Source organism: Myiozetetes cayanensis, unplaced genomic scaffold (genome assembly GCF_022539395.1).
Source record: "Myiozetetes cayanensis isolate MyiCay16 unplaced genomic scaffold, myiCay2020 scf5-8, whole genome shotgun sequence".
Taxonomy (NCBI): domain Eukaryota; kingdom Metazoa; phylum Chordata; class Aves; order Passeriformes; family Tyrannidae; genus Myiozetetes; species Myiozetetes cayanensis.
In genome coordinates, this window is record NW_026087742.1 from 17,041,544 (window position 1) to 17,052,221 (window position 10,678).

Here is a 10,678-nt window from a genome sequence, read left to right on the forward strand (position 1 = left end):
TCCTGCCATTAGTTTCTTCCTTATTGAGAGTATCTAAGTAGTATTTTACTTTAAGCCATAGTTTTACAGACAAAATACTTTACTGAAAGTGAAAAACTGTAGATACACTAGAGACATTATTGTGATAAACTGTATTATAAGGTAGAGTAGAACTGTAGCAGCATAATGAATAAAACAGATGGTTACAAGTATATGTGCCAGTCCATTGAGGAAAACTGGCCTCTCAAACTGAGCTTGCTGCAAGAAAAATAGAGATATCGTTGAAACATTGCAATATTTTAATTTTTGAAAGGATTTTAGATTTGTTTACTACAAACACCATTACCCCTCTTTTAAAATTAATCAGGGAAATAAAATTTTAGTATTAAATCACATAGTTTCATTTGGATAAAAATATTGTCAAAATTTTGCAGAAAATGAGTCCACTTCAAACACACAAAACCAAAGCAGTGCAATACTTCCTTTAAAATTATTTCTGTATTTTTCATTTGCTCTAGTGAAATAATATTTTGCACTTCAGTAGCTGCTTTCATCCAAAAGGTCAGTTAGGGTTCCTTGTAAATATGTATGACTTAATAGTGCTCCCTAAATGTACAGGTCTCATTACAGATCAAAGTAATAACATTAACAAGTACTTTTCCTGGAATTATAATAAACATCAGTTAAAAAGGCCTTGTCCAAAAAGATATGTCATATATGAGACATTAATTTAGAATCACAGAACTCCTATTAAAACTCCATCTGTCTCTACAGCTATGCAAACTTTGGACCAACAAATCATTCTCAAACATCAAAAATCCTTCCAGATAACCATGCACCCTTTCAATGCCCAGTTATTTTCTTTTACCATTTAAGGTGATTCTGTGGCAGATAGTGACTCAGATACTTCAGGAACCACTGCTTTACTCTCAGCACTATAATAAATTTAACTGTGGCAGAAGTACAACTTTCTTCTGAAGATTGCAGCAGGGTCAGACATATAAAACACCAAAAGTATCTGAAAGTATGGATTAGTAAAACAAACAAGTTCATGAAGCCATTTTTGTAATATTCTTGTTTCCTTTGGAAATGGACAGGAATTTTGGGCACTTTGGGAGTTGGCATTTTGTGATCTTATTGGATATACTGTTTCTAAAAACTGTAAAGTAAAATTAAGACAGTGACAGCTGAGAATTCCACATCAGTGCTGAATAGGTTTAACTCACATTTTATTTAAATATAATGAGTTCTAATATAATATGAGAAATACCAGAAGAAACAACTGGCACATAGGGTGAATTTTCTTACACAATACAGTTCACCTCAAGATAATTCAAGTGTAGAAAAACAAACTCTATGCACATTATAGAACACATATGCATGCTTATATATGCACGTATTTTCCCAGCCAATTAGTAATTGGGATAATGAGCTTGAATCTAACTCTGTAAACACATCCTTGTTGCCTCTGAACCACTACATGTTAACATGGAGGCTTCTATTTTATTAACCTGAATGATCACCACAGTGTAAAAAATTACCATCTCAGTGAATGGGATACAATTTTGGAAAAACATTCATTTATACCTTTACTACAAATATTGAGTTCTTTTCCTATAGGGGAAAAAAAACAAATAGAGGTGATACTTTTGGTTTTCTTAACTTCTTTGGAGGTCAAGTAAATTCTGCCAGCCTCCAGGACTGCTGGTCTGACTTTGTTTGTGATTACTAAGTTAAACATGTCGTAATAGAAAAATTACTTAGGCTTTCTCTGCATGTGCTTTCAGCTGTGAAAAACAGTACTGTATTTAAATCACAGAGACCATAGGGCACTCTCTGAAGACACAGAACTCTCTAGGGCCAGTTGAAAATGCTGGTGTGGAATCTAAAGTGTATTACAGAGCAAAGGTGCCACATGGTTCTTCAGACTTTCAGAGATATGGAAATTAGTCTGCAATCTTCAGGCTGTATTATGTTAATTCCTCATTACTGAAGATTTATTTGAAATAGCTATTTATTTAGTGATTTGTGAAAGGGGTGGGAACTAAAGAGTTGCATTGCAATTACTGGTGCTGCAAGTGAATGGAAAAAACTCTGAAAGAATTTTCTATGTTTCTGCCCTCAGGCTATCCAAGCTATAAATGGCTACACCAATATGACTGCTGAAGAGTTCACAAACATGGTATTTCAGAAGATAGATGTGAACAATGATGGTAAGAATCTAGGTTTTGTTGGCATTGGCAGGGATTTTCCTCTGCAAGAGGGGGAGCTGAACACACTACTGAAGAACTGACTGTTTTAGATTAACTGAAAGCTGAAACTCTTCTTTACTCATATTATTTCAGCTTTACAATGAAGTGTAAATCAGTGACATAGGAATTACATGCAGTAGGCGCTAAAGCACAGAGGTCTTGCACTGTTTGTCAAAAATGCCAGTTCTCTCGTTGCACAGCAAAATGAAAGTATGATTGAGGAGGATTTTTAGTATATTTGTGTTGTCTTAATCTATTTAAAATCATTTTAAAAAGCCAAATAAGATACATGGTTGCACATGCTCTAGCATGTTCTAAAGATTGGACAACATATTGGATGTCCCTTGAAGGCTGACTGTTACCACATGCTAAGACACATGCTACTGTTTTTTCCTCAAGATAGCTAGACTAAGCCAATTAGACTTGCATTTGTAAACTAAGACTTCAGTTCACTGCTTCAGAGTTGTTTCTAACAGAAAACTTCTCACATGTGAATATCTCCCCTCGAACTTCTAATCATGAAGATCCTCCTTCCACTGACAATTACATTTTACATCAATACCTGCAATCATTGACAAATTAGGAATATTAGGAAAGCATTACAGAACAAAGTCAAGTCACAGACAGGAATTTTGGGCATTTTTGGGGGGGGATGTTTTTATGGTCTTATTTGGTGTATTGTTACTTCTTTAAAAAGCTGTTTGCAATATATAATCAGAGTATAAACAGTGATCTTGTGGCACACATGGAGGATGCACTAGTAGAGGACTTTTTTCCCCCCATCTCCTTGGCCCATTCTTTGAGTGAAGACCAATTACGAAAGGACTCAAAATATCACAGTCATGATCTAGCATCTACCCCAAATTCTGTGATTATTCCCCAATTTGACCAAATGTTTACTGCAAGTAACAACTGTATCTGAGCTAAACCATCAGCTGGAAAAATAACTTTTGTGTCATACATTTTAGCAAGGGAAAGCCAGAGCATGATTAATTAGAATTAGCTTCATAATAGTTCCCTTTCCAGCTGTTTTCCATAGCTTGTTAGCTTTTTAATTGGTGCAAAGCAACAGGACCAGCTCCACCTGAGGAACGGGCCAAGTTTTACCAAGTTTAGCTGTGCTACATCCCTGTAGCCTCTTATTAAAGAAATGTGCAAACAGACAAATAAGTTGCAATGTCCTTCCTTACATGAAATAACAATAAATAATCCCATGGTTGTAAAGAACAATTCTTGAAGCAGATCTCCTGTTGGTGTTGCAATTTATTTTCATTAGCTCAAGGAAATCTGAGGCCCATCATGGCAGCAGCGAGTCTGGGCCTGCCAGTCTAGCCACATCTCACTGGCAGCTGCAGTGTGGTTTGCACTCTTATGCACTGCTGTTGGTACTTGGAAATGTGCAGCCTGGGGACAGAATGAAGGAATTCAAGACCAGTTGACCTGAATAAACAGGAAAATGATGCCACATGTCCACATGATGAGTCCAGGAAACCCATCCACGCAAAGACCTCGGTCAAAGGCAATACAGAGGGAAGGGGAGAGGGAACGGAAAGGAATGCCTAGGATAGGAGGAAAATTCAGAGGAAGTGAGAGAATGAGTGGCAAAGCAGGGGATGCATACAAGCATACAGAGATTGCTTGTTCTGTCTCTGCTTCTGGGATGATTATATAAGGGGACTGCTATTGAAAGAAGAGGCACAAACAACCTCAGGGCACTGCATGCCAGCCCCTGGACTTTCACTGAAGTCTAAGAGCCAGGACTTCTGTCAAATTATGTCTTTCCTCTTTATATGAGCCTGTCACCAGTGGAGCAAGGACACGTGACTAAACAGAAAGCAGCCTTTACTGACTATGGGTAGAAAGTGGTTTTCACATTTTTCAAATACCAATTGCTTTCCTTTTTCACATCAAATGAAGTTTCCAAGGCTGCCATGGACAAAAACAAAAGCACCCCAAAAAAATCCCTACAGGTAGTACTTAAACCTGAAAAGAGCCAAAAGTCAGCTAGCTAAGCATTCACCAGACATGTACACAACTTGAATTCCTACTCCCCTGCACCCTGGGGCCCTAACTCATCCAGCTATTTTCCTTTGCTGGCCTTTTGTCATTTCTTATTTTAGTGAGAAATCATTCATTGTTGTGAATTTCACAAGAAACTTTAAATCATTCTCAGAGGAAAGAATCACGTTTTTCTTATTAAGCCACGCTTTGTTTTTCCATCTCAAAATAAAACGGTATTCCTGATTTTCAGTAGAAGATATTTTAAAATTGTCTTGCACCTTCTAAGTTATTAGCTGATTTTGACATGAGCCCAAAAAGTCACATTCTGAATGGCCATTTCAGTTCCTTGGAAGAGTTTATCTAATCAAACCACTTAGCCAGGTTTTTTTAGTACATCCGATCATGGCTCTAAATAATCCTAATAGTCAACACAGGTACTATGCCTAGTAATCCCCAGCAAATCACACCCTAATCTCTGTTAAAACCAGCTGTAAGATAAATTCCAATTAGCTCACTGAGAATTGGTCCATAAATCTTAACTCGGCCTTGATACAGGCTTCATTAGTGCCCTTTTACACACATTTATGACCATGTACAATTGTCTTAGACTTCAGTGAGAGTTGTGTTTGACCTGTTTTAACAGAAAAAAAAAGTGAGTCTGAATTCTAGGATCTGACTGATGCAAAGTAGGAAAACATTATCAAATACTCCACCTGCATTTGCCTATCAGCAGAGAACAGAAACCCTCCTAAGGGATTCAATCTGGCATGAATGGCAAGGTGTTGGATGGGGAGTGATTGCTGGGTTTCTCAGTTCCTAAGGAGTATTTTACTTTCTTTTAGGGGAATTGACTTTGGAAGAGTTTATCAACGGTGTGGAAAAAGATGAGGACCTAATGGAACTGATTTCGAAAAGTTTTGACCTTTCCAACGTACTCAAAGCCATACAGAATGGCAGGAGGAACAGCGTCTGAAGGATCCAGTGACGGATGTGGCCTTTGTGTCATCATTTCAAGGAAGATAATATTTGATATATTCAGAGAGCTTGATGTTGTTAAATCCTGCCCGGGCAATAGCGAGCAGCCTGCTCCAGGAGCAACAATTTTCACTCTTCATATATCTCCTTTTCTTTTCTTTATTCTTTTCCTTGATCATGACTGTGGCAGCCACAGGAAAAAAAAGAAAAAACTTTGCCTGCCTATAATAGAAAAGGTACTTGATGCACTAAAAGTAACTTACTTGGTCTCTGTGAGCATGTTGTGGTTAAATCCCAGACAGCAACTAAGCATCCCCCAGCTGCTGGCTCACTGCACTCCAGTGGGATGGGGAAGAGTGAAAGTGCAAAAACTTGTGGGCTGAGACAAAGACAGTTTAAAAGGTGAAGAAAATGATGTGTGCTCAAGCAGAGCAGAACGAGGAATGAATTCACCTCTCCCCATGGGCAGGCAGGTGTTCAGCCAGCTCCAGGAAAGCATGGATCCATCAAGCATAATGGTGACTTGTGAAGACAAATGTCATCACTCTGAACATTCCCTCCCTTCCTTCTTCTTCCCCAGCTGTATATGCTGAGCATGACATCATATGGCGTGGGATATCCCCATGGTCAGTTGGGGTCAGCGGTCCCAGCTGTGTCCCCTCCCAGCTTCTTGTGCACCTTGAGCCTTCTCAGTAGTGGGGTGAGAGGCAGAAAAAGACTTGATGCTATGCAAGCACTTCTCAGCAGTAATGAAAGCATCTTTGTGTTATCAATGTTGTTTTGGTCACAAATCCAAAACACAGCCTCATACCAGCTACTATGAAGAAAATTATCTCTATCCAAGCTGAAACCAGATCATTCTCTCCTGTTCAGATTAATCAATAAAATAATGAAAATAACACAAAATGCAACCTTTCTAGATGACACAGAGTTAGTAAATTTCTTCTTTTAATTCTGGAGGTTTTAACCCTGCTATCTAAAGGGTGGACACAAACTTCTAGATAGGACTGGGTTCTATCCAGGTCAATTAAGAGTAATGACTGTTTGTATTAACCTAACATTTGCTCTAATCAGTACTCAAAATTGGATTACGTTCTCTGGGAAACACCTCAGTCAGCTTAATGTTCCCAAGATGTGTATCATCCTTAACAAGCCCTCTACCACTCTTGATTTTATTACATCCGTAAATTAAAATAATGTGATATTTTGATGTTTCTTTCAGGGTTCAGCTACTGTTCTTTCAAATTAACCTTTTATAAAAGTGCTGGAATTAAATTTTGTTATCTTTCTAGAGCAAAATTAGAAGTTCAAAGAATAGCTAAAACCCAAATCATTTTGCAAGCACTCCAAGAGATTTGTGTCCTTTGACTTGTATGTCCTCCTTTGCAAAACAATTTGTTTTCACTGGCCTTGTCCCTGATTATGACACTGCTGGCTTCTCCAAAAGACAGCCTTTCCCTGACAGGGAGTACTAATTTAGGTATCTTTGCCCTGCCCAGATACCTGGGTTTTTAGCAATTGAGTCTCTTTGAGACTTCTACCTCCTTTCAAACTGGGTTGCAATTGTCTCTGAAGGTGGTAGCTGTCAGGAGTGAAGGGAAGGCATTTGCAGGTGGCATGATCACATATTCCTCATTTTTTTTTTAGGAAACCAGGCTCAAAACAACATAACTTTACTTTATAAATAATAAGATTAATTCTATGAGATGAAATGGAATGGCATGAAGTATCTGCAAAGGGAAAATTATAGTTCTTTCTGGCTCTATTGGGATTGATTCTCAAGTCTGTAACAAGTTTTATCAAATTACTGTATTATAAGACTAAGTTCTCCTTGGCTGACAGTGCCCTGTAGGCATCCCACTAATACTAGGTATTCTTAGAAGCATCAGTTTTATACAAAATAATTTGTGCAAGGATTGGTGCAGGTTGAACAAAACAATTTTTAGGACTTCAATAGGAAAATGTTTTTCTTCCAAATTCACTTCAAATCCATGTCCACTGCCATGAAATGTACTCCATCATCTACCATTATTATCCCAGTTTCTAGGTGTAGTAGGAGCATGCAACATGCATCACTTGACATTATAAAGAGTCCTGACATTATAGTTCTGACATTTGAATCTTTTATATCCTTAAAAAAAAAAAAAAAAGAGTGAGAGAATGATGTATGAGATTGCTGGTGGTTTGAATATTAGGTTCTTGTATTTATTCATCACTGACACATTAATATGTCACTGTCAGTATCAGTTTTCTCACACCCAGACTTCATAAAGCCACTTCTCTTAATCTAATGCTTTAAATTTAAAGCCGATGAGGGTGGTGTCCTTCAGAATTGCCTTTACAATATATAAAATAAAATGGTCCAATCTAAGCAGCTTGGGTGGCTGTGTTTTGGACTTTTGGTTTTAAACTAATGAAGTGATGGACGGAAAAATGATGACTAGCTATGTACACTGACTTGTTTTTTAATAGGGGATTTTAAGAGTATTTTCATTTAAATTTGCCTAATTTTTCTGTGTAACTGTAATTATATGAAGTGAATTATCAATTCAAGGAGAGTGTTGTGTTGCATTAAAAAATGATGAATATAAGGAAATTCTTTGCCATATTTGGTTAAACTAAATTTTAAAGGTGTAGCTGACATGCTCATTTTCTACACTTTAATCTAAAAATCATTTAGCAAAAACCTGTGTAATTAAGAAGTGAGTATCTTTCCAGTTTAATGTAAACACTGTGGCACATAATTTCAAAAATTATTTACCTACAGTAACTTTGCATGTTTGGGACTATGCATAAGAGTCTATCTATTTTTTTTTTTTTTAAGTTTATTAACATACATTTCCTTTCACTACTTAAACACAATTTGATAAACAGCTGCTTGAGATAAATGCGTCATGGCCACAATTTCTATTGGTCTTATTTTTATAAACTTGCCAGCTTCTCATCAAGTGTATCAGTGGAATCAGGTGGAACACGGAAAACCTGTCAAGTGTGAAGCTGGAACTCATCTTTCTGGACCTGCTCTGTAATCATGAGGGTATGTTGTAAATTGACCTGACTATCAGAATGTCTATTGCCAGTTTAATAGACAACAGAAAAAGAAAAAAGAAGCCCAGTGTTGGATCACATTATGTACATGCTTTTGCAGGCACTTATGTGGTTTAGGGCAGTGCTGAGCTGCTGATCCTGAGGGTTGTTAGAGCCCACAGGAGCAATTTTGCTCAGAAGCCCCACACGGGAGAGAAAAGACATTATAGCAGATGCTCTCAAGAAGTGTCTTTGTCAGCAAGATTGATGCAGACACGAGCTGTGAGTGTCTGGAGAAGCTGGACTGCCTGAATCATCATCAGAGGGAGGTAGGCCTTAATTAAGATGGATATGCACCGAGAATACCTAATCATTTTGTCACCATATTCACCTTGGAAAGAATTACAGGTTTTAAATTCACTCTGTGCGGCTGGGTGAGCTTCGCCAATCCACAGGGTAATTGATAGTTCCTCTTCTAATATAAGCTCTTTTAATGTTAAGAAATCCTTATGACATTTTATTGCATCCAAACAGCTAGTGGTAATTAGCCCAACAGTCTCCTTTCTCAAACAATTCCTGATTGTCCTAAAATTATCTCCTTTTCTAGTAGCGCAATATGCTAAGAAAATAAATAGGGGTTTTTTTTCTTTCCTGAGAATATGGGAATTCAAAGCCACAAGCAAACTGCCTTTTCTAGTAGATATGAAATTAGCATTAACAGTCAGGATTAAACCTTATGCTATAGTCACGCATCCATGACAAAATGGGATGATAGCTTACTGTGATGTGGAAGAGATCTCATAGTTGCATTTAATTTCTGCTCTAATGTAAGATTAGCTGTACCACACAGACCATAAAAGCTAAAAACTCAGCTAAACACCCAAAGCTGGAGTTCCCTGTGTGCAAGGATGTGTGTCCATTTACTAAGAGAGATTTCTAGAATTCTTGCACAATTATAGAACTTGCTGAAGACGTCAGGGAGAGATTTTTAAATGCCATTTTGAAAACTTCTGCTAAATACAGTAGAATATTTTTAAAAAATAGAAACTGTATGTAGTTTTACACTGTACTTTTTGACCTGCCCTTGTTATAAACCTGACTTACAAAACCCTCATAAGTAACAGTCACTTGCCAAGGCAAACATCTCCAGTGAAGGAACATCACGCAGCGGAGCAGGGAATCACTGCAAGCAGAGTGAATTTCTAGAGCCAGGGAGACTGCAGAAGATGGCCAAGAGCCACAGGGAGCTGGCAGCTTTTCCCCTGGAGTGGCTCCCTCAGCATGGGCTGAGCCAGCTGTTCCCACTCTCTCGTAAGGGGCCCGTAGGGAGCACGGTGAACAGAGTGGGCAACAGGGTGTAATGTGGGAGTCCGTGCAGGCAGGGTGAGGAAGAAGGGCTGCCCTCCAGCCATCTGGGAGTAGCCAACAGAGGCAGCAAACAGAACCAGTAGCTGGTGAAGAAGGGCATAAAGAGATCTTTTTACTCCCAGTCTTACTGGTATACACTCCCTGAGGTATGGTTTTGGCACACTGCAGAGCTCATTCCCCTGTAGCTGCAGGAGTCCCTGCACCAGTCATGTCAGAGGCCTCCAACCTCTGATGCCAGACCTTCTGATGGTAGATGTAGCTCTCCAGGTCTCTCCCTCAAAGGCAGAGAGCCCTGTAGAGAGACTTTGACAAATTAGAGGGCTGGGCAATCACCAACTGTATGAAGTTTAACAAGCACAAATGCCGGATTCTGCATGGGATGGGCCAAACCTGGATGTGTGTGCAGACTGGGGAAGGAGATGCTGGAAAGCAGTGCCACGGAAAGGGACCTGGGAATCCTGGTCTAGGGCAAATGGAATAGGAGTCATCGGTGCCCTGGCAGCCAGGAGGGCCAACCATGTCCTGGGGTGCCTCAGGCAAAGCATCACCAGTTGGGCAAGGGAGGGGGATTGTTCCTCTCTGCTCTGCACTGGGACGGCCTCACCTTGAATACTGTGTGCAGTTTTGGGCACTGCAATGTAAGAGACGTATAAAAGTGTTAGACAGTGTGCAAAGGAGCGCAATGAAGATGGTGAAGGGCCTTGAGGTGAAGCTGTATGAGGAGCGACTGAGGTCATTTGGTCTGTTCAGCCTGGAGAAGAGGAGACTGAGGGGAGACCTCACTGCAGTTACAACTTCCCCGTGAGGGGACACAGAGAGGCAGGAACCAATATCTTTTCTCTGGTGACCAGGAATAGGACCTGAGGAAATGACATGAAGCTGTGTCAGAGGAGATTTAGGCTGGATATTAGGAAAAGTTTTTCATCCAGGTTGGGCACTGGAACAGGCTCCCCAAGGAAGTGGTCACAGCACCAAGCCTGATAGAGTTCAAAAGGGTTTGGACAATGCTCTCAGGCCCACAGTGTGATTCTTTGGGCTGTTCTGTGCAGGGCCAGCAGTTGAACTTCAATGGAACT

General features: G+C 39.4%; 1 protein-coding gene across 2 annotated transcripts in view; it reads left to right on the top strand.

The window, feature by feature from the left end:
• GUCA1C (guanylate cyclase activator 1C) overlaps positions 1 to 8,040 on the top strand; it is a 67,947-nt gene extending 59,907 nt beyond the window's left edge. For both annotated transcript variants that reach the window (XM_050333350.1, XM_050333351.1), the window contains exons 3-4: positions 2,105 to 2,192; positions 5,075 to 8,040. In XM_050333350.1, coding sequence (XP_050189307.1) covers positions 2,105 to 2,192; positions 5,075 to 5,205 — 219 coding nt within the window. In that variant the 3' untranslated portion in view covers positions 5,206 to 8,040. The remainder of the gene's footprint in view (positions 1 to 2,104; positions 2,193 to 5,074) is intronic.
• The last annotated feature ends 2,638 nt before the right edge of the window (positions 8,041 to 10,678 follow it).